Below are 24,735 nucleotides of genomic sequence, written 5' to 3'. Positions count from 1 at the left end.
CAAAGTATGAATATAAAATGGTCCATTGTCGGCTCTGACCTCTTCCAGGACCTACGGATTGGACCCCGGGGAACCTGTTGAAGGGACATTTAGTTTAAGCATCAAACCCAGTCATTCGAAGGCTCTTTTTTCATGGATTTCGACCAGGAAGCGAAATATGAATTAAATCAAAATTAATTAAATGACCATTGACGGCTCTGACCGCTTCCAGGACCTACAGATTGCCTTCGAGGATTCTGTGAATGAGGACATTTTAGTTTTAGGACTAAAACCAGTCATTCGATTTTTGATCAGGAAGCGAAGTATGAATATAAAATGGTTCATTGAAGGCTCTAACCGCTTCCAAGACCCACGGATTGCTCCTGGAGAATCTGTGTAAGGGGACTTTTTATTTTAAGCATCATAACCAGTCATTCGACGTCTCTTTTCTAGTGGTTTCGATTAGGAATCGAGAAATGAATATAAAAGGGACCATTGAGGGCTTTGACCGCTTTCTGGACCTACAGATTGGCCCAGGACACCTGTGGAAGGGGACATTATAGTTTTAGCATCTAAACTAGTCATCCAACGGCTGTGTTTTCATGGCTTTGGATCAGGAAGCGAAGTATGAAGTAGACAGGTTCCTCGCAAGCTATCCGTAGGTCCAGAAAACGGTCAGAGCCGTCAATGGTCCATTTCTTTTATACTTCACATTCTGATTGAAATCCATGAAAAAAGAGCCGTCCAATGATTGGTTTTTGTGCTAAAACTAAAATGTCCCTTTCCACAGTTCCCCGGGGGCAATCCGTAAGTCCTGGAAGCGGTTAGATCCATTAATGGTCCAATTTATACTCATACTTCGCTTTCTGATCAAAAATCACGAAAAAAAGCCGTCGAGATAAAGGTTTTGGTGCTGCAACTTAAATGTTCCTTTCCACTGGTTTTCCGGCGGGAATCTGTAGGTCCTGAGAGCGGCCTGAGAGTCATCAATGGTCAATTTTATATTAATGCTTTGCTTATATTAAAGAAAAGCTGTCGAATGATTGATTTTGGTGTAAAAACTAAAATGTCCCCTCCCACAGGTTCCTCGGGGGCAACCAGTAGGTCCAGGAAGCGGTCAAAGCTGTCAATGGACCATTTTATCACAGACAAACAGACGTAACACTTCTCATTTCAACATCGTACACGTGTACAACGGTTGATTTGAAAAACATCTGTGCTACGCGATTGTGCCAAGAGAGGCGCTAGTGTTCAATCGCTTTGACATTTGATTAGTGTATATGCTGCTGAATGTTTTCTGTGTTGATGACGATGATGATGATGATTGATATAGATGTATGCGTTAGGAGCAAACGTCAAATGGTAAATAATCATGGCCGGCTGTGTTTTTCGCGATTCTGATAACAGATGGCAGTAGTGTTTTCCGAAAAGCGAATGACGATAATTTTTCAAACAGTTTGTATGAAGAGTTACGTCTGATTGTCTGTGATTTTATATTCATACTTCGCTTCCTGATCGAAAACCATGAAAAAAGAGCCGTCGAACGACCGGTTTTGGTGGTAAAACTAAAATGTCCCCTTCCACAGGTTCCTCGGGGCCAATCCGTAGATCCTGGAAGCGGTCAGAGCCGTCAATGGACCATTTTATATTCATACTTCGCTTCCTGATCGAAAACCATGAAAAAAGAGCCGTCGAACGACCGGTTTTGGTGGTAAAACTAAAATGTCCCCTTCAACAGGTTTCCCGGGGCCAATCCGTAGATCCTGGAAGTGGTCAGAGCCGTCAATGGACCATTTTATATTCATACTTCGCTTCCTGATCGAAAACCATGAAAAAAGAGCCGTCGAATGACTGATTTTGGTGCTAAAACTTAAATGTCCCCATTCACAGGTTCCCCGGGGACATCCCAGCGACTCCAGGATCCGTTTATTCAATTGGTTTTTTATTCTGGACACATTGGAGCACTTCTAGAATAAAATCATAGTGGCCGATCTATCAAAAAGCGAGATTCAAATGAAGTTGTGGCCTGACCCCTTTGATAAGTATCGATCGGAACCGATTTTAAAGAAATGGCCATATCTCACTTGATTCTGGTCCGATTCCAAATCTCAATATATGGTTCCAATCAGCAAGAGCCCTACTTCATTTGTGGTTACTAATATTATTCAACTTTTAACCACAACTTCTCCTAATATCCACCTCAAATTTACGGTTTTGAACTTACCTCCGAAAAACCCGGAATATCTCCGGAATCCGGTGGCCATAGTCGGTTCCATGGACATACCGTCAAACTGCTTTAATTTTCTAGTTCGGGCATGCCTGAATTGTCAAAATCGGATGATAACTAAGATAGTTACAACACATCTAATTTTACCCAAAATTTGCCTATCCTAATTATTTTGTCCATCCCCTGTATATAAATCGTTAGGGAGTACTTGCTCTAAATAATCCTAACCACCACATTAGGTTTACATTATAATCATTGTATCTGCCCCATTGAGAGCATTAAGGCAGAGAGAGACGTTTACTTGTATTTGCGGATTTTTTGTGGTGAAGGTCAAATCCGTCGGCCGCCATGTTTACACCGATGTCTCCTTCACTGGCTAAGAAACCCTAGAGCCGAGCTTATTGGATGGTTTTGACTCGAGGCGGCTTGGTGACAACGTCATCGGGTTTCTACGGCGCAAAGGCTTTCGTGCAAGGCATGCACTCGGATAACGAGGATGGTGACGGTTCGCTAGGTTGAGCTAAGACCCTTCAGCGGGGCTCGTATTGGTCGCTGACAGATTCAGCGGATGGCAATTTGGTGGGGCGGTGTTCACTTGGATTGGCTATGGCCCTCCAGCGAGGCTCGTGCTGGTCAATGACGAATGCAGCGGATGTTGATCAAACGGGATGGTGTTCGCGTGGAAAGGCTATGGCCCTCCGGCGGGGCTCGTGCTGGTCACTGACGGATGCAGCGGATGTCGATTTGGAATATGCTTTAACCCGGAGCAATGGCGGATCGTGGTGTGTAGAAGGCACTACAAGATGGCGTTCTCAAAGAAAGGTGCCACGTTGCTACGATAAATTTTGCACGGATTGTGGCGATCGGATTCTCGGTAACAACGGTACCTTGACGATCAAGCTGTGGATGGAAACGATAAGCTCCGGAACACCAGAGACCTCTCCAAAAGAAAAGAAAAGGTCCGAATAGTCGCACGTCAAAGAAGAGAGATCTGAACCTTGAATTCTGGTTTTATATATTTTCAGTTCCGAATTAGGAGGCACAACGAAATGTCAAAGTTTGACAGTTTAGCTTTCGTCAAAGTTGGTAGCCCTTCCGCGCAGGGTATTCATTAGGACATCTAAGCTAAACATAATGCAACGTACACACCAGTCAAGCAGTTTGACGAACATTGACTCCGCCCCCAAGAAAATGCTTCGGTTGCTGCTTTGTTTGAACGTGTATGAAGTTGTTCGAACAACCATTTGACAGTTGGCGGCTCGATTGGAAAAAAATTAAACGGTTTGATATTGGTTTGAGTTGTCGGGGGTGGAGTCAAGGTTCGCCGAACATATTTGAGCATTTGTAGTGAAGTTGCACAAACCCTCATATATTTTTTGATGGTTGGTGCTCAAGTTGTTGCTTTGATCGTTCGTGTGTGATATTGTTGGTCGAATAAATTGATTGTTCGTGCCGCTGTTGGTAAAACTTGATGGATGTTTGAATAAACGGGAGGTGGAGTCAATGTTGGTCAAACTGCGTGACCGTGTGTACGTTCCATAACGGGTTGTGGTCTCTGCTCAAACTACAGTTAATAGGCAATGGCAATTATTGGATTAAAATCAACACTATTTAAGTAAACAACTAGCTCAAATCTTTTCGGTGAACCGCTGTGATACTCCCCCAGTAAGGCGGTTCAATGGGTATTGGATGGGTAAGGCGATAGGTACTTACTGGTAGGAGGGCTTACGACATTTGGAATCTTGTGGAGGAGCCTACAAGCTAAGAATTGGAGCCAACGGTTACATAACAGCGAAATCCGTTTTTCGAAAATTCCAACCAGAATCAGTACAGACTATAGATAGTGGAATATATAGATGAGCGAAGATAAATCCTCTGTCTCCAAACGAACTGTCAAACGTGTCTCCAAACGAGCATGACGTCACGATTTCAATGGAAATATTAAGGGCTGTGCACGGGCAAAAAAATCGACTCAGCCATGCTTTCGCTCATCTATAGATTCTACTATCTATAGATTCTACTATCTATAGTACAGACATGCCAAAAGCAAAACTCAGCCAACCAGCGCCGGTCTCCCCTACGTCCCATCCACAATATTTAATTTACTTTAAAATACCCTTTCAATCGTAGTTCACGTTGATCTAAATTTTTGGTTCACTCCTATTCACTCTAAATTGCCCACGAGGCTGCTAGTGTCAAAATTTCCCCTTTTTCAAAAATGTCCTCTTCCATAGAAATCAATGGATCACGCCAAGCATCCTGCTGCTGTCCCGTACCTCGTGCGTACTCTCTGGGATGGATATTTGCATTTCTGGTGAACATTTTGATTGGCTTCACTTTGTACATTTTCGACATCAGTATCCTGAAGCAGTTCAAGGATGTAGCTTCGGACGCAAGCTTATCGGATTTAAGCGATTTCCTTTTGAAGTTTTCCATTATCTACCTCCTGACGCGGTATCAACTTGGCTTGAAGACGTTCAGTGACTCGCCGGCAGGGCAGTGTATGGCATGGATCGTCTCGATTCTGGTTAACCTGGTGGTGGGCGACTTACTGACGGTGTTAATTTGGCATCCATTCACGGTACTGCTGACCAACGCTGCCAAATCAATGGCAGTTTACATGGATCGGAACACCAGGCCAACCTACATAATGATGGGACTGAGTCAATACTTTACACTAATGGCGGCAAATCATTTGAAATTCGCAGTTGCCTTTTACTTTTTGTACCGCTGCATGAAAACTCTCATGGTGTCTCCTCACAGTCCGGCGAGGAAACAGCCCTCAAGGGCATTGTCTTCGAATGTGGAAGCGGACTATGGCCGATGTATACCAAACCAAATTTCTGGTGGAAATGTAAATCGCAGTCGACTCAGAAGCAGACGCAGTATAAACCACTAAAACCAGGAAGTACAAAATTTAATGAGAAATAAAAAATCATAAGAATGAGATTTAATCATCCATGCACTCTGGGAGACATTCTTTCGTGTTTTGTAAAGATTACTCAAAAATTTTTGTTCATTGAGCCATGCTGTAATAATACTGTTATTTCATTATTAATAAATGTGTATTAATGGTTAATATATGGGAGGGAGAAACAGAAAAATACTTGTGTTAAGCCGAGCCACAATTTAGCTGTCGGTTTGATGTGTAGTATCGAGAGCTCCCTCCCAGTTTAATATTCTAGATTTTGTTCTCGACCTCAAACCCACTCTACGATAATCACGTCTTCAATGATTATTGCGATAAGTTTAACATCACTAGCTACCATACCATTGATTTCCTGTTACCTATTACCAATTAAATTCAATGACCGAAGAACGAAATAGTCAATAAATAATAAATTAATAAATAATGAAATAATGAAATAATGTTATGCGCAAATTTAAATTTAAATGAATAAAGATGCTAGTATTTTGTCACTCCCTTCAATCATAATTCTGCCATCATCTATCAATCTGTTCATGAATCCAATCGACAAACTGATCTACCCTCGTATATACTCCTGGTACGCCCGGCTGACCGCAAGACCTTGCGCCGAATGACACCACACCATACTGAACAAATTGGGCCGTTCGATTGGAAATATACAGCGCCGGGCCACCCGAGTCACCTGGACAGGTGTCCTCCTGGTTAGCGCCCCTCGCACAAACATGACTTTCTTTCAGCTTGACGGCATTGTTGAGTTGGCGCACTTTTGGACCACACTCTTTGTGCGACATCGGAAGCACTGGAGCGTATCGTAGAACATCGAAAGATTTACTGTCTTTTGTTAGCCCCCAACCTGCTATATACAGCCGAGATGGATTGATGGATAGCTCCGCTTTGCTCCGACCGGGAATGCAAACTGGCCGAACACCTGTAAGGTTGTGAGATTCAAAATTTATTCCCGTATTTAAAATCCATTCCTGTCAATTATAACTTACTTGCGCTCAGAACAGCATTCCTTTTCAATCGTAACAGCGCTATATCATTAACTTTAAAGCGATTACTGTATTTGGGGTGAAGTATGACATCCATAACTGTGATATCCTGTGGTGGATCAGCACACTCCTTATAAGCACCAGTCGTAATACAATCCTTTTTCTGGTAAATGTTGTTTTCGCCAAGTCTCACGGATGTTCTGAAAAGATAGATATTGGAAAATAATAACATAGATGATAGATTTGAAGATCATATTGGACATTGAAAATGCAGGACAATTTTTTTATTATTATTATAATTTACCTACTTTTATCTGCTAATTATCTGATACATTCATTCATATCTTATCTCTTCATCCCTGAAACATAATATTCCTTATTTTCTATGATACATTTTTCAAATTGTACACTGCCCCTGCAGTTCGGAGTTTGGAGGAGTTACATTTTTTCAACTTAATTTAAACTTAACCTAATTAACATTACGAGTACAAGGAGCAAATCATGGCCATTGAAGATTGTAACGATTTTTGTTTAATTTTGAAAAACGTCACTCACGGTATGCTACCTATCGAGAGTTTATACAGACATGATAAGTGAGAGATTTTTCATTCTCCTTTGCATTCAAACCCTGCCAGGGAGGCAAGTTCAAAATAATTTTTAAAATATTTTTTTGCAATTCCTGATCATAATACCTGGTTTACAGTACGTCATTGAGTGATAAAATGGCCTACTTTTCTATACCAACCAAATGCCATTATGCAACTCAAATGGGTTGCATAAAATCCATTATAGCACTCATTTGGGTGCTATAAGCCGGAAGGGTACGATGGGCAGGACATGTTGCAAGAATGCCGGACAGCAACCCTGCAAAGATGGTGTTCGCTTCCGATCCGGCAGGTACGAGACGGCGTGGAGCGCAGCGAGCGAGATGGACAGACCAGGTGCAGAACGATTTGGCGAGCGTGGGGCGTATCCGAGGATGGAGAGATGCGGCCTCGAACCGTGCATTGTGGCGTCAAATTGTTGATTCAGTGTTATCTGTTTAGATGTTAACTAAATAAATGAATGAATGAAAAACCAACATCAGAACAGTATACTATAGTTACATTACTACATTTTGCTGATCAAGCTTGGGTAAGTGATCAAATAGTTTATTCTCTGCGTCGCGTAATAAATGATGGCTTTGTCATCAGAATTTTCCAAAAGCAAGTTCATCTATCGCTTCAAGGCTTGTCGACCTATGCAATGTGGCACGATAACATGGAATATGATTTTTCTCTGCAGCAACATGATTTATTTGGTAAAAATGATCATATGGAGTAAATCAGTTTGCACCGTTTTGCTACAAATTTACCATATTGAAGCCCATTTTTCGTCATTGCAAAAAATAGCGTGTGCAACTCATTGCAAAACTCGATTTTTTCAGCACTCGTAGTATTTATCCAACTCGGCAAGCTTCGTTGGATAAACGTACAACACGTACTGAAAACATCATCTTTTGGCAACTTGTTGCACAAACTTCTATTTTATCCTCTGAAGTGCCTTAGTACACATTGGCATAGCATTAAACATGGCAAGTCAAAATTGATTGCAAATTAAAAATCTGTCCCTAAGACAAAATTTTAATTTTCTATTCATAAGTGGATAGATATTGAGGCTTAATATATGCATTTGAGGAATTAAATTTGTAACTCTTAACAACTGATAAGTGTTTGAATGCCCATAGTCAAAAACGGATTTGCTCATCAGCAAAAATCGAATTCTCCCGGTCTTATAAGGGTTTTGTAGATTGTCAGTTTGGTACGGCGGCGAACTCTATTCGATTAGAGCGTTTTGCGGAGTTCAAAGTACGTACAATTTCCTGCCAAGATACGTCTACGAATTTCTCTGCTGGTATCGTTATCGGAGGTCACCAGTGAGCCCAAGTACACGAATTCTTCAATCACCTCGATTTTGTCACCACCAATACAAACTTGTAGTAGGTGGTTCACGTTGTCCTCTCTTGAGTCTCTTCCTATCATGTACTTTGTCTTCGACACGTTGATGAGTAGTCCAATCCGTTTAGCTTCGCTTTCAGTCTGATGTAGGCTTCCTCCATCCTCTCAAAGTTACGTGTCATAATATCAATTTCGTCGGCGAAACCAAATAACAGGACGGACTTCGTGAAAATCGTACCACTCGTGTCAATCCCTGCACGCAAAAAAAGTTCACGAATTCGTGAATCAGCAAAAATACACCGTGATTTAATTCATGGATTCGGCAACACCAGTCACGTTTTCCAGAACGTTCCAGAAAACGTGACTGTGTCCCGAATCCGTGGCTGTTGTTTACGAAAAAATGCGGTAAGTGCGGACGTTCGTGATACCGGAGAAGAATTTATCGTCGTTTAGAACGTGGTCGATTTGGTTTTCCGTTACTTGATTAGGTGATTTCCATGTGGCCTTGTGGATATTCTTATGGGGGAAGAAAGTGGTTCGGACTACCATTCCGCGGGAGGCTTCAAAGTTTATGCATCGTTGGCCGTTGTCGTTCGATGCGGTATGCAGACTATCCGGTCCGATGACTGGTCACCGGTCTATACATTTCCTCCCTTCCTACCTGAGCGTTCATGTCACCGATGACAATTTTGACGTACCGCAGTGGGCATCCATCGTATGTCTGCTCCAGCTGTGCATAGAACGCTTCTTTATCGTCGTCGGGTCTCCCCTCGTGTGGGCAGTGCACGTTGATGATACTATAGTTCAGCGGTTCTCAACCTTTTTCATGAGAGGTACCCCTTCGAACTTTTACATTCATTGAGGTACTCCCTATTTTTATCCTCGTAATGAAAATATGCGTAACTCACAAGCTATATGAAAAACGGACCTGAAAACTAACGGGATATATGGCTCTCCATTTTTTAAAGACTTTCGAGTCTTTCTAAAGGGGGACTCCGAGTTGAAAGGAAGCTTACGAGCCCTTGATGGCTTTCAAGCCTTTTGAAGGTGGTTTCCAAGCCTCTTGAAACCCTCTTAAAAGGAGGCTTCCAAGCCTCTTGATAGGAGGCTTCCAAGCCTCTTGGAAGGAGGCTCCCAAGCCTTTTGAAAGGAGGTTTCCAAATATCTCACAAGGATGTTTCCGAGCCTCTTGAAATGAGGCTTTCGATTATTGGCATCATTATTGAAAAAGTAGAAAAAGATTTCCGGAACGGAAACCTTGACAAGTTTTGAACTCATAGACATTCCTATTAAAAAGAACAGTGGCCTCTCCACATTTCGATATTGAAGGGACCATCGAGAAAGGGAGAGATGCAGGAATGGAAGGAAAATTGAAATGAGTACTAGATCAAATAAAGCTCGTTGCTAAAAAAAACCTAGAAAAAAACGAGAACAAAACAAATGTCATTCCTTGTTGTTGTTGTCCAAATATGGTCTAGTAGCCTTAAAATTTAAACATATTGACATAAGGAGAGTGAAGTGCTGAGCAGAATGGATACGTTTGCGTGCGTTTTGACAGTTTTGCCATGGAAAAACTGTCCAAACGCACGCAAACGTATCCATTCTGCTCCGCTCTTGAATCAAGAACAAAATATGATCAGAACACATCTAGATAGAGAGATATCAAGATAAGGAGGTCATCGAGATGTAGAATGCCAAATGTGTGTAGATTGAAGGGACCGAGAAAACCATCGAGATAGGGAGAGATATCGAGATACAGATGACTGTATAAATTTTTTTCGAAGTTCAAAAACTTGATCAAATATATTCGCTGAAGTGTTCCTACACAGTAAAAAATAAAAAGTAATATCACATCAGATTTGATGCACATCATCGCCGTCGTAAATATAATGTTTTATTACACCTGAATGACGTAACAAAAAGTTGACGTACTTGATATTCCGTCTTCAAGTTAAAGCAATGTAATTAATTTTCGACGTAATATTTTTGATGTAACTGGGAAAAACGACGTAAAAACCGGTCAGGATGAATCCCGCTTTAGGCAGCGGGGTTAGGGGTATTCGGATTTTTTTCTTTCATGCTCAAAAATACATTTCCAGATGCAACAATTTCAAATTTTATTTATTCAAAACTCATTTTATTGTATCCACAAATACAATTCTTCTTCTTCAATGGCTCTACATTCCAACTGGAACTTGGCCTGCTTTTAAACTTAGAATTCTATTAGCATTTCCTCATACGGTTTCCATATACGGTTTATATATATTATAAAAAAAATTTCTTATATATTTATTTATTATTTATGTATTATATTTTATCGGCGGCGGCGTGGCGGCGTCACACTGTTGGTGATCGGGAAAAGAGGCGGCGTTATTTGTTCGGAAGATTTTTCCGGAAATGCTCCGGAAATACTTCCGAGAATCCCTCCCGAAGCTATACCTGGAAGATTTCCCAGAAAGTTTTTCCTAGAATTACCCAGAAAGTTCCTCCAGGAAATCTCTCCGAAGTTCCGCTATGGGTTCCTCCGGCAGTTCGTCCAAGGATTCTTCCGGAAATTCGTCCAGGAATTCCCTCGGAAGTTCCTCCAAAAAAATATCAGGAAGTTCCTCTAGCTATTCCTACGAAAGTTCTTCTGAAAATTTCTCCATAAATTCATCCAGCAATACCTCCGGAAGTTTCTTTTGAAATAGCTTCGAAAGTTGTCCATGAATTCTTCCGGAAGTTTGTCCAGGAATTTCTCCGGAAGATCCTCAAGGTATTGTTTAGGAAGTTCCTCCAAGAATTTCTTCGAATGTTCCTCAAACAAATCCTCAGAAAGATCGTCTGGTAATTCCTCCAGACATTCCTTTGGGAATACCTCCATGAATTCATTTTTTTTTACAATTCAATCCAGTAATTCCCTCGCAAGTTCCTCTAGAAATATCTCCAGAAGTTCCTCCAGGAATTTCTCCGGAAGCTTCTCCTGGAATACTTCCGAATTCCAGGAATTCTTCCGGAAGTTCCTCCAGAGGATCATCCAGGAATTCCTCCGAAAGTTCCTCCAGGAATTCCTCCGGAAGTTTCTTCAGAAATTCCTCCGGAATTTTCTCTAGGAAATCCTCAGGAAGTTTCTTCAGGTATTCCTTCAGGAATTCCTATAGGATTTCCTCCTAAAGTTTCTCCAGGAAGTCCTCCGGAAGTTGCTCCAGGAAATCCTCCGAAAGTTCCTCCAGGAAATCCTCCGAAAGTTCCTCCAGCAAATCCTCCGGAAGTTTCTCCAAGAACTCCTCCGGAAATTCCTCCAGGAATTCCTCCGCAAGTTCCTCCAGGAATTCCTTCGGAAGTTCTTCCAGGAATTCCTCCTGGAATTGATCCGGCAGTTCCTCCGGAAGTTCTTCCGCAAATTCCTCCGGGACTTCCTCTAAGAATTTCTCCAGAAGCTCCTTTAAGAATTCCTTCGAAAGTTCCGTCAGGAATTCCTCCAGAAGTTCATTCATGAATTCCTAGGGAAGATCCTTCAGGAATTTATCCAGATATTACTTCAAAAATTCCTCCGGAAGTAATTCATGCAGAATATACTTCAAGAATTCCTCCAGAAGTTCCTTCGGGAATTCCTCTGAAAGTTCCATCGGGTATTCCTCCGGAAAATCCTTCGGGAATTCCTCCGGAAGTTTCTTCGGAAATCTTCCGCAAGTTCCTTCGGGAATTTCTCTGGAAGTTCCTTCGAGAATTCCTCTGGAAGTTGCTTAGGGAATTCCTCCGGAAGTTCCTTCGGGAATTCCTCCGGAAGTTCCTTCGGGAATTCCTCCGGAAGTTCCTTCGGGAATTCCTCCGGAAGTTCCTTCGGGAATTCCTCCGGAAGTTCCTTCGGGAATTCCTCCGGAAGTTCCTTCGGGAATTCCTCCGGAAGTTCCTTCGGGAGTTCCTCCGGAAGTTCCTTCGGGAGTTCCTTCGGGAATTCCTCCGGAAGTTCCTTCGGGAATTCCTCCGGAAGTTCCTTCGGGAATTCCTCCGGAAGTTCCTTCGGGAATTCCTCCGGAAGTTCCTTAAGGAATTCTTTCTGAAGTTCCTCCAGGAATTCCTTTGGAAGTTCCTGGAAGTTTCCTAAAGGAACTTCCGAAGGAATTCCTGGAGGAACTTCCGAAAGAAATCTTGGAGGAACTTCCGAAAGAATCCCTGGAGGAACTTCCGAAGGAATTCCTGGAGAAACTTCTGAAGGAATTCCTGGAGGAACTTCTGAAGGAATTCCTGGAGGAACTTCTGAAGGAATTCCTGGAGGAACTTCTGAAAGAATTCCTGGAGGAACTTCCGAATGAATTCCTGTAGCAACTTCCGAAGGAATTCCTGGAAGAACTTCCGCAGGAATTTTTAGGGGAACTTCTAGAGGGATTCCTGGAGGATTTTGTGGAGGGATTCCGGAAGGAATTTCCGAAGAAATTCCTGAAGAACTTCCGGAGGAACTTCTGAATAAACTCCTAGGGGAACTTCCGCAGGATTTTCTGAAGAAACGTCCGCAGGAATTTCTGGAAGACCTTCTGGAGAAATTTCTGGAGGAGCTTCCGCAGGAATTTCAAAGGTGCTTCCGCAGGAATTGCTGTAGGAACTTCTGAAGGAACTCCTAGAGAAACTTCTAGAGGGATTCCTGGAGGAACTTCTGGCGGACTTCCTGGATAAACTTCCAGAGGAATTCCTGCTGGAACTTCCAGAGGAATCTCTAGAGGAACTTTCAGAACAATTTCTAGAGAAACTTCAGGAGGAATTCCTTGAGGATCTTCAGGAGGAATTACTTAAGGAACTTCCTGAGGAATTTCTGAAGGAATTCCTGAACAAACTTCCAAAGGAATGTCTGAAGAAACTTCCGCAGGAATTTCTGGAGGAATTTCTGGAGGAATTTCCGTAGGAATTTCTGGAGGATCTTCAGGAGGAATTACTTAAGGAATTTCCTGAGAAATTTCTGAAGGAATGCCTGAACAAACTTCCAAAGGAATGTCTGAAGAAACTTCCGCAGGAATTTCTGGAGGAATTTCCGTAGGAATTTCTGGAGGAATTTCCGTAGGAATCTCTGGAGGAATTTCCGCAGGAATTTCTGGAGGTACTTCCGCAGGAATTTATATGGGAACTTCTAGATGGATTCCTGGAGGATCTTCAGGTGGAATTCCTGGAGGAATATCTGGAGGAACTTGCGGAGGAATATTTGGAGGAATTTTCGGATGAATTCCTAGAGGATCTTCAGGAGGAATTACTTAAGGAACTTCCTGAGGAATTTCTGAAGGAATTCCTGAACAAATTTCCAAAGGAATGTCTGAAGAAACTTCCGCAGGAATTTCTGGAGGAACTTCTGAAGGAACTCCTAGAGAAACTTCTAGAGGGATTCCTGGAGGAACTTCTGGCGGACTTCCTGGAAGAACTTCCAGAGGAATTCCTGCTGGAACTTCCAGAGGGATCTCTAGAGGAACTTTCATAACAAGAAGAGAAACTAGAGAAACATCAGGAGGAATTCCTTGAGGATCTTCAGGAGGAATTACTTAAGGAACTTCCTGAGGAATTTCTGAAGGAATTCCTGAACAAACTTCCAAAGGAATGTCTGAAGAAACTTCCGCAGGAATTTCTGGAGGAATTTCCGCAGGAATGTCTGGAGGAGCTTCCGCAGGAATTTCTGGAGGTACTTCCGCAGGAATTTATATGGGAACTTCAAGATGGATTCCTGGAGGATCTTCAGGTGGAATTCCTGGAAGAATATCTGGAGGAACTTGCGGAGGAATATTTGGAGGAACTTCCGGATGAATTCCTAGAGGAACATCCGAAGGAATTCCTACAGAAACTTCTGGAGAAATTGCTTGAGGATCTTCCAGAGGAATTCCTGGAGGAACTTCTAGAGACATTCCTGGAGGAAATCCTGGCGGATTTCCTAGAAGAACTTCCGGAGGAATTCCTGGAGGAACTTCCAGAGGAATCCCTAGAGGAACTTTTAGAACAATTTCATTATGATTCAATTTTCGGAAGAGCTTCCGGAGTAATAGCTGGAGGAACTTCCGAGGGAATATTTGGACGAACTTCCTAAGGAATTGCTGGACGAACATCCGAAGGAACCCTTGGAAGAACTTTTACAAAGATTCCTGGAGGAATTTCCTGATGAATTCCTGGTGAAACTTTCGGAGGAACATCCGGAGGAAATTCTAAAGAAACCTTCGGGGACATTTCTGGAAGAACTTCAGAGGGAATTGCTCGAGGAATTTGTGAATCAATTGCTGGAAGATCCTCTGGAGGAATTACTAGAGATTCCTGGGGATATTTCCAAAGGAATTCGAGGAGGTATTTCCAAAAGAATATCTGGAGAAATTTCTAGACGAACTTCCTGAGAAATTGTTGGAGGAACTTCCTGAGGTATGCCTGGATGAACTTTCATAGAAATTCGTGAAGGAACTTCCGAAGCAATTTCTGCAGGATCTTCTGAAGAAATTCCAATTGCAATTTCCGGAGGACTTCCTGAATAAACTTTCGATCAAATTCCGTCGCCTCTATTGCCAATCAACACAGCGTGACGCCGCCGGCGATAAAATTTAAAACTTAAATAATAATAATAATAATAATAAAAAAAAATTAAAATTTAAAATTTAAAATTTAAGATTTAAAATTTAAAATTTAAAATTTAAAATTTAAAATTTAAAATTTAAAATTTAAAATTTATGATTTAAAATTTAAAATTTTAAATTAAAATTTAAAATTTAAAATTTAAAATTTAAGATTTAAAATTTAAAATTTAAAATTTAAAATTTAAAATTTAAAATTTAAAATTAAAAATTAAAAATTTAAAATTTAAAATTTAAAATTTAAAATTTAAAATTTAAAATTTAAAATTTAAAATTTAAAATTTAAAATTTAAAATTTGAAATTTAAAATTTGAAATTTAAAATTTAAAATTTAAAATTTAAAATTTGAAATTTAAAATTTAAAATTTAAAATTTAAAATTTAAAATTTAAAATTTAAAATTTTAAATTTAAAATTTTAGATTTTAAATTTTAAATTTTAAATTTTAAATTTTTAATTTAAAATTTTTAATAAATGTAATAAAAGGATTTTTTTTAATATTATTTGTAAACAGCCCTGCGTTAAATTTTGAATTCATGGTAGGTATGCAGCCCTGGATAAACATTTACTTAATAGCAATCATTTCTATTTCTAGTTTACATAGATCAATCTAGCGAAAGAAATCAATCACCTGTAGAAAACGGCTAAACATGTTGAAACAAAAACACTAAACACTCTTTATTACTGGAGGTCGAAATTTTTTTCCATCACTTCGCTATACGCAACGACAGCAACAAACTTTTGTAGAACCCCTTTTTTTAGTTTCTTCTACGCTCTGGAGAACTCGTTCGTGGGAAGAGCCTTGTCAAATCCTGCAACGATTGCAATAAAACAAATGGATTTTAGGTACAATTTGATATTTGAATTAAATTACCCGCTGATTAGAAACTTACCTCCGATTGGATTGAACAAATCGAAACAAAATATTGCTGTTCCGCTCCTCAATTTTCGTGCGGAGAAGTTTATCTCCCACGGTAATCACATCATCTTAATCACTACTTTTCACACAACGCACTCTCGACTTGAATTTCACTACACAATTTATATAAATATAATATTTAAACCAACCGAACCGGAATATCAAAACAAACTACCGACAACCGAAAACACGAAAATTCAATATGGCTGTCAGTTCGTTTCAGACTTGGCATGAGCACGACCACAGCGCCGTTAGGCAATCTTACATCAATTCTACGTAATAAAACACCAAAATAGGTAATATTGCATTTCATTTCCCACCAGCATGATGTGCACCGTTTTATGTGTAATAAAATAACGATTTACGAAGGTAATTTTCCGTACTTTAAACGTAACGAAAAAAATATTTTGTCCGTTTCATTTTACATTCATTTGTGTAATAAAGCATCAATATGATTTGAAAATACAACAAATTCACTTTTACGTAGATTTTTCAAGTACGTTGTACAAAGTTACGTCGCGGCATATTAATATTTTTTTTTGCTGTGTAGGAGAGATATAAAGAATAGAATTCATTGCATGTAGCTTCGCCCATATGATCATTGCCCAGATGATATGTGCACATCCTTGTGTTGATTGGCTGCCACCCAATCACGCGTAGGCGCATCTTGCCCAGCACTATGAAGCCGGTTCCTAGCTCGTTGGTGGTGCCACAGCTTTGGTATAGAAGGTAGCCACTCGATGCCCGCTTTTCCACACTTTCCGTCCTGTCCAGCAGATTTCCTGCAGCGCTACGACGTCGAAGTTGCGGGGATGTAATTCATCGTAGATTATTCTGTCGCAACCTGCGAAGCCTAGCAACTTGCAGTTCTATGTTCCAAGCTTCCAATCGTGATCCTTTATTCGTCGCCAAGGTCGTTGCCATTTATATAGAGTCGTATTATCTTCAATATCGTTCGTGATGGTTGCTTTTAAAGGCTGCTTATTGAGCCTGCGCAAACCTCCTGTCTCGTCGGAGGATCGTCGTGTCAGGGCTGTTTAGCGTTCCACCTAACACCAGGACTTGGGCTTGTGCGCTTGGAGCGACACACGGTCGCTTTGGCGGAGCCTACTTGGGTATATATGCAGCTTTTTATAGAGGTTTCACAGAGCCCACTGTCAAACCCCACCACATCCTAGGCAGTGTACTGGCCCAGGAAACAAAAGTTTGTTGAATTCTACGGGGCACCTCCCAGAATTGTGTCCTTGGATGATAAAATTAATCTCTGAAAATTTCAGCTCAATAGCTTGTTGCATAAGCTGGTGCATTTGATTTGAAGTTTGTATGGTGGTTTCAACCAAAATGTATAGCGAAATACACCTCCGTCACTGTTTCGTTCAGGAAATTAGTTCTGTATGCCCGAACGAGCTCAGAATTGCATCAAAGGCAGTTGATACGTTAAAGATCAATTCCACACAACATTATTTGATAAGTGAATAAAATTTTCTATAGTATTCGGCCGATTTCTTTGGAGTTGGGTTAAGCACTTTGGAATTCGTTGATTGCCATGAAAAACATATGCAGGATAAAGGATGATAGGATGATAGGATGAAGGATGATTTTATCTTACACCAGAATCAATAATCACGGTTGTAGCTTATGAAACAATTGAGTTATTAACAAAATATGAAATCGATAAAGAGAAATCGATCAATATAGTTATGCTCCTATGAAACTAAGCGCGAGATATGCAGAGGAACGCGTGCCACAGCACATATACAAGCCACCTTTGATAATATGCGCACGTTTTTGCCTTTCTCGTACACCAAGGTGTAACGAAAAGGCTATATATTCACTTCCAAGACGATTTTGTGATATAAGGTCCGGAGACCCATAGTGTTATATAAGGTACACCGGGGAAAGTTGAAATGCGGGGTAAGTTGAAACAGAAGCTGTAATTCAGAAAGGAAATGACCGAATGTTCTGATATTTTTTATTCAATAAACTACTCGCCTAAACGCATCTTCTGACTGCCATTCCCGAAAGATTGCAGCTTTCAAAAGCAATCCCTGCCATTGTTTATGCAAATATTGCCCAATGCAAAATCCAAACCAACGATCGATGTTTGGAAGAGTTTTTTCATCAAATTTTTACGGGAGGTAATCATTCAATGTTGAATAAGCATAATGATTATGAAAAATCGATGAAAGACCCGTTTTAATTTTTGTATTTTGGTTGTTTGATATTGCTCTGCATGTTCAACTCATCGGGGCAAATAGAAATGCGTGGTGCGGGGCAAGTTGAAACAACGATTCAAAACGTCACCCCCGTAATTAAAAGTATTTTTTTTTCCAAAATTCAACATGATCCGTAAATACATTCGAAAAACATAAATTTGTAAAAACATGCAAACTTCTGAACATAAATTTAATTAATTTCCGCCCATTCTGTCATGAATGCAACCTTCCTACAATCTCCACTAGAATAAAAAGGGGTCATGTTTAAACTGCAGTTTTGAGATTCTTAATCTTCTGAGCACTGATTCTCAGAAAATAAAACATAGAGTATGTAAACATTTCGTTTACTCCACCTTTCACTTCCCCAGCTGCCTATTTCTGCAATCGAAGAGTTTATGAGAGATATGATGGCTGGAATTAATGTGCATTTATGAAGAAGGCACAACAGAATTAATCAACTGCGCAATATACAAGTGAACCAAATAATGAAGCATCCTGAATAGTAATCCGAGTGGTCACCAGTAGGAGAAAATCAATTTGATAAATTTTCAGCGTAGTGCGTTCTCTAGAATTTTGTCTCTGAAAATACGCTTGTGACTTTGTTGTACACTGCCCTTATTCGCATAAGAGTCCCATGTCACTTTCGTCAACTTGAGTAATATGCCGTTGAATTTATCAAACTTGTTTTACATGGAGAAATACAAAAAAATCTAATAAATTGAAAAAAATTGGTATCTTTCCCAAAAATTTACATAATATTCTTTATCCGTATTTATTGCTGTGGGACAATTAAATGAACCATACTTAAGTTTATTTTTTGTGTAAAATAGTACCTATCAAAATCTGGAATCTGATTTTTATGCGAGTAAATATCAAGATAAGACAACAAAAGTGGGATTTGTTTTCAAATTTCTAGAACAAAGCCTACTATTTTATCAGTTTTTCTTAAACAGGAGACAATTTTAAGCTAATTTCTGAAAGAAAATCAAAATCGTCAAAAACTTACATGGGACTCTTATGCGAATCCTGGCAGTATTATAGTCCCCTTTACAACCTCGTGCTTATTGAGTCTCACTAAGTACATACATTTGGTTATTAATACGGAAAAATTAGCTTACGTCTGAATATAACGCAGTGTTTCAACTTGCCTCGATTCGCGGGGCAAGTTGAAACGATGCATATAAAAAAATAATTTGAATATAAAAAATATTTATAAAAAAGTTTGTTAAGGTTGTTTATTTTTTATGTATAATATTTGGCCCGAACTAGCAAACACCGCAAACGAATTCAAAATATATCAAAGGGTGATTTTTTTACAGCACTTCGCATTTCAACTTTGAAAAAAAACCATTTCAACTTGCCCCGGTGTACCTTACCAATCGACTCAGCTCGACGAATTGAGACGATGTCTGTCTGTGTGTTTAGATCTGTTCAAATTTCAAAAAGTTTCTTAAAATCGACCGGTCAACTGGTATTCACAATTCTTATGCTAAGATAGACTTCTGGTGAAAATTTCAGCTCAATTGGTTGAGATTTAGGTGTGCTTCAAATCGATTTAGTGTTTTTTGCATAATTTTGCCCTTTAAAAAACCGTAACTCTGAGTGGGATGAACGAAATTCATTGCAAAAAGTTGACGAACAAAATTTTGGTTCAACTTCTGTGCGATTCGATTCATGACACTTTGATCATCAGCCGAACGCCCTACCATCTGCACCAGATACGCTTGCCTTTGCAGTATGATGTTAAAATTGAATGACAATCTACCAAGTCACCGATGATTACTTTGTCTCAACATTTCAGGTCCAAACCATAAATATTTGATGACGATCACTGAAAAGCAATGGTAACTTGTTCGATGGAAATGCTTGCCAGCGTGCAAGTCTTTGTAATAAGGCAATCAATTAAGCAAATTAAAATGTCAATCAACTCCTCAATTTTCTACAATTTTGACTTGATAACCGCTTAAGATTTAATACCGTGCTATACTAAAATGAATGTGTAGCTGCAACTTCCCGACGAATTCAATCCAAAAAAATATCTGGATGTCGATTTCATAGGCCTTTTATCAATGAAAAATGTTGATTTTTGAGTATCTCGAAGGACGAAATCTGTTGAAACGCGTAGAAGATCTGTTCCGATTATAACACAATGTTCTACAAAGTTTTCGAGGATAGGTATGGATTTCAATTAGTTGTTGTTGCAATGAATTTCGTTCATCCCACTCAGAGTTAAGATTTTTTTAGGGGCAAAATTATGCCAAAAACACTAAATCGATTTGAAGCACACCTAAATTTCAACCAATTGAGCTGAAATTTTCACTAGAAGTCTATCTTAGCATAAGAATTGTGAATACCAGTTGACCGATCGATTTTAAGAAACTTTTTGAAATTTGAATAGATCTAGTGTGTATGTGTGTGCGTGTGTGTATGTATGTGCGCAAAATAAAACTCACTCATCTTATAGGCACTTATCTTGATCCGATTTGTTTGCAATAAGCTGCATTCGACGGAGAATCCTTTCCCATTGTTTCCTATTAAACATTGACCAGATCGGACTATGAGATTACAAGTTATGACCAAAATACGATATAAAAACACGCTAATAATTTCTCACTCAATTTTTTTTAGTATATCTAATGTACGAGAAAGTCACAAACACCGCTAGGCGGATCAATCAAGGTTTTGTACTTACATTTTCACATTTCTGACACAGTGGGCTGCAGTGAGCACGTATCTATCGCTTATGAGAGTTCCACCGCAAAGAAAATTCCCTTTGTGATCCTCCAGCAGTGCCATCCATGGAAATTGAAAGGGAACTGCCTCTTTCCCGTTGGCTATTCTATCGGTTTGTAAGTGGACTCCACATTTTTTCTGATTCATTGCCGTAGGACAGCATATGCTAACAATCTGAACGATCGAAGGTAATTAGTGAATATTGTTAGCCTTATATTTTCCGACATACTTCATTCTTATCAGTGTTTTCCCAATTGCATATTCGAACCTTATTCAACCAATTTCTACTGGGCTGATTGGCATAATGCTTATAGTTCGAACATTTTCTTAACTGTATGCACACTTCGTTATGAGAGCATGGCTTTAAAGAATAACCTGCAATAACCAATAATGATACTATTTACATCGCAACAATTCACTTAATCACATTTTCACTCACGCGCCACCACTATCTGTGCAAGCATTCCAACGAGCACAAGCGCCTTCATAGTTGAGTTCGCCGATGCTGGATGCGAATCTCGAATGAAAAACTTTTTGAAAAATATAACACAAGGCGATCGTCACGGTCCAGGTTAAAGAACAGTTTATCAAAGACTAGTAAACATCTGACGTCTTTTTATTTTATTTATGAATGAAGGTAGGGCAACGTGGCCCGTTTGTAAAACTATCAACAAGCACTCTGAAAAACCACAGAATGGGGAAAATTGCCGGGAATATCGAAAGGTGTATCTCAACATTTCTCACTGCTCGGCCCAATCCATGCAGCGCAGTATCATAAACAGTTGAACGTCTTTTTGCGAACAGCTTAGTAACTTTGGGGGAAATAGAACAAGATGCTCTTTTTCTAGAGTTCCTTTTATTCACCGGATTGCGAACAAACATTATAAAAATCTGCTCATATTTTGCTGTCCGAATGAACTTTCAAGGAACACTTGAATTTGCCTCTATTAAACTCCATTACGAGGAGGGTTTCTCAAAACTTACAAAATCATTTAATGCTTAATGGCATCATCAAGTCACGAAGGATCTTCCTACAGAAACTTAAAACTTTATAATACCATCAACAATAATTTACACCACTTTTTAAATCTCACCTAATTTTTCTTGGATTTATTTTCTAACTGCGATCCCAAAGCATTGTCTCAAAAGCAACGAGAGACTTCAAAAAAAATATCTAAAAATATTTCCTAATAAGAAAGGGTCAAAATCTCACTGCCGGTGGATTAATCTGGGTTTGGTACATATCTTCAGATATCCATAATTTTATAGTTTTTGGCACTGTCAAATGATTATAATTTTCTTTTTGAAGCCCCTTTATTGTTACATTTTTTTTAGAAAATTACAAATTCAAATATATATATTGTTTCAATCGTTCAAGACTGTGTAGCCGTTCTAAAATTAAAATAACAATATGAACTCGATAGACGATACCTCAGTGTTAGTCTTTTTTTGTCTAGCACAAGCATGTTTAATTTATATGCAAATACGGAAAAAAAAGTTTGTCTCAAAGGGAACGTTATGTGGTCTATTCCCCACATGCTTCACAAACTGTGCGTCATAATATTCGCGGCCAAACGGATTTGCAGTCGTGGTCGGTCGTGGTTGGACGACGACTAATAAGCTGCTTCGGGCAGACCGCATCGTGCTTTCGTGCTGTGCGGTTCTTTCTCTTTGCGGAAGGAAGTTTTTAATACTACCCGAAGCTATTTTAATTTCAACGGTGCTTCTTAGCGCTATTTCTACCCACTGATCCCGTTACGATCTTTGCAAGGACCCGTGCCTTCGTTTTACGTTGGACCCGTTTGCGGAAGTAAAATTCCGACAAGCGGTGGTAATCCTGCAGGGACACCGTTCTGGGAAAAAACCTCTAAGAAGGTCACGTCTCCACGCTCAGCAATGAGTATTAATAAAAACAAGAGGAAGGGGAGTCTCTGAATTCTCCACTTCCTTCAAAGAAACAAGGTTTCAAGACCGTCCTGCCCAAGCGCGGAAAAAATAGAAGGAAGCTGGAGACTTCAGATATTCCTTCTAAATCTAACGTTGACATTATTTCTTCTCCTATTGAACTGTGCAATCAGTTCGATTTGATTAATGACGAATTTGAGGAAATCGAATCTACCTCTAGCCCAGATGATTAGATTCAAGCGAAGAAACAACGGATTCCGGCAATTGTGGTATCTGTTGCCGAGTTTTCTGGCTTTCGGAATGAAATCTTGAGTAACCTTCAGGGGATCAAGGTTTCATTTCAGATTGCTAGGAAGGGTGACTGCCGCGTTTTGCCGGGATCCTTTGACGATCGCAAACGTCTTCTCCAGTATTTAACTGAGAAGCGCCATAAATTCTTCACATACGACGACAAAACTGAGCGATTGTTCAAAGTCGTCTTGAAAGGTCTGCCCAGTGATGACAAATCACTGGATGAGATTAAAATTGAAATTTCTGAATTACTTGGATTTTCACCAGTCCAAGTAATTAAGATGAAAAAGAAATCCCACTCTGGTACTTCCCAAAGGGCATTTCTCAAGAATTTTATTTAGTTCATTTTAACAAAAGTGAACTAAATAATATGAAAAGTTGGAAAAGGCCTGTATTATGTCCCATGTCCGTGTTACATGGGAACATTTCCACTGAGCCTGGGAAATTTTCAAAATCCCACTCAGTGCCGTAAGTGCCAAAAGTGGGGTCACGGAACCAAACATTGCCACATGGATGCTAAATGCATGATTTGTGGTGGAACCTCTCACGCCAAGGACGCTTGTCCTGTGAGAGAAGATTCCAATAAATTTAAGTGTGCAAATTGTGGGGGTAATCATAAATCCAATTTCTGGGAATGCCCTTCACGCAAAAAAGTTTTGAATTCCCGTGCAAAATTGATGACGGGAAATTCCAATCGGATCCCAGATTCGACGTGTAGAAATTTTTCAAACGCTCAAATTTCGAAACCAGTTACCGGTCGAGCAATTCATACCCACAACAATTCACAAACAAATTATGCCGCTCGTCAACGGGTAGCAAGCACTTCAGTAAATTCCAATTTTTCGAATGTACCTACGTATGCAAACATCGCTGCTGGTAGACAAAATTTCTCTTCTCAAAATGAGGTTTATACCCATGTCCCAACGGGAAATAATGGTCATGTTGCCGATTCAGGTAGCATGACTGCTTCCGATTTTGATTTTTTAACTGAACAATTGCATCACATGATTGATGCAATGTTCAAAGCAAATACCATACCAGAAGCTGTTCAGGTTGGTATAAAGTACACACAAAAATTGTTATCGGACTCCGTTTCAATGGATCCAAATAATTGTGTGAAAGTTCTAAATTGGAATGCCCGCTCTCTAAAGGGTAAGGAAGATGAATTATTCAACTTCCTAACAGTTCATAATGTGCATATTGCCATTATAACAGAAACCTATTTAAAACCAGGACTCTCCATTAAAAGAGATCCAAATTATTTTATCTACAGAAATGATCGTCTTGACAGCGCCTGTGGTGGGGTCGCCATTGTCATCAATAGACGTATCAAACATAAATTATTTTCTTCATTCAAAACCAAAGTTTTGAAACCTTGGGAGTTTCTGTTGAAACAAATTTTGGAAAATTTTCCTTCATTGCAGCTTACTTGCCATTTCAATGCAATGGGCAGCAAAAAGAATTTGTTGAAAGCTGATCTTCAAATTCTGACTCGCAACAAATCTAAATTCTTCGTAATTGGTGACTTCAATGCCAAACACCGTTCATGGAATAATGCTCAAAGCAATTCCAATGGTAAAATTTTATTTGAAGATTGTTCTGCGGGATATTATACTATTCAATATCCCAATGGACCAACTTGTTTTTCTTCCAGTCGAAATCCTTCTACAATTGATTTAGTTTTAACGGATTCAAGTCAGCTGTGTGGCCAATTGGTAACTCATGCTGACTTTGACTCTGATCACCTTCCTGTGACATTTGAAATCTCACAAGAAGCCATTTATAATCTAATCAGCTCTACTTTTAATTATCATAGAGCTGATTGGGATTTATATAAAACGTATATCGATAGGAATTTTGATGTTGATATTCCTCTCGATACCAAAAGTGATATTGATAATGCTCTCGTATCTTTGACAAATTTAATTGTCGAAGCCAGAGGCATTGCAATTCCTAAATGTGAAATTAAATTCAACTCCATTATTATTGACGACGATCTTCAGCTACTGATCCGTCTTAAAAATGTGAGGCGAAGGCAA

The 24,735-nt window shown here is 39.6% G+C and overlaps 1 protein-coding gene across 1 annotated transcript; it reads right to left on the bottom strand.

Moving 5' to 3' along the window:
- Positions 1-5,423: 5,423 nt before the first annotated feature.
- On the bottom strand, positions 5,424-21,077 carry LOC134212517 (serine protease grass-like). The gene is made up of 5 exons (XM_062690476.1): positions 20,940-21,077; positions 20,730-20,875; positions 20,460-20,674; positions 6,131-6,327; positions 5,424-6,063 (listed from the first exon to the last, which is right to left on the bottom strand). The coding sequence occupies exons 1-5, from the start codon at positions 20,986-20,988 to the stop codon at positions 5,651-5,653; spliced, it is 1,020 nt and encodes a 339-aa protein (XP_062546460.1). The 5' UTR covers positions 20,989-21,077; the 3' UTR covers positions 5,424-5,650.
- Positions 21,078-24,735: the final 3,658 nt, after the last annotated feature.

This window comes from Armigeres subalbatus, chromosome 2, assembly GCF_024139115.2.
Source record: "Armigeres subalbatus isolate Guangzhou_Male chromosome 2, GZ_Asu_2, whole genome shotgun sequence".
Classification (NCBI taxonomy): domain Eukaryota; kingdom Metazoa; phylum Arthropoda; class Insecta; order Diptera; family Culicidae; genus Armigeres; species Armigeres subalbatus.
The sequence above is the reverse complement of the archived record's forward strand: the minus strand, read 5'-3'. Positions and strand labels throughout refer to the sequence as shown.

Bases quoted from the DNA above. Each gene is read 5' to 3' on its own strand.
- LOC134212517 (XM_062690476.1), bottom strand. From the start codon at position 20,988: ATGAAGGCGCTTGTGCTCGTTGGAATGCTTGCACAGATAGTGGTGGCG. The intron at 20,675-20,729 runs GTATGTCGGAAA...TCGATCGTTCAG, and splicing joins AAAACACTGATAAGAATGAA to ATTGTTAGCATATGCTGTCC. The intron at 6,064-6,130 runs GTAAGTTATAAT...ACAACCTTACAG, and splicing joins GAATGCTGTTCTGAGCGCAA to GTGTTCGGCCAGTTTGCATT.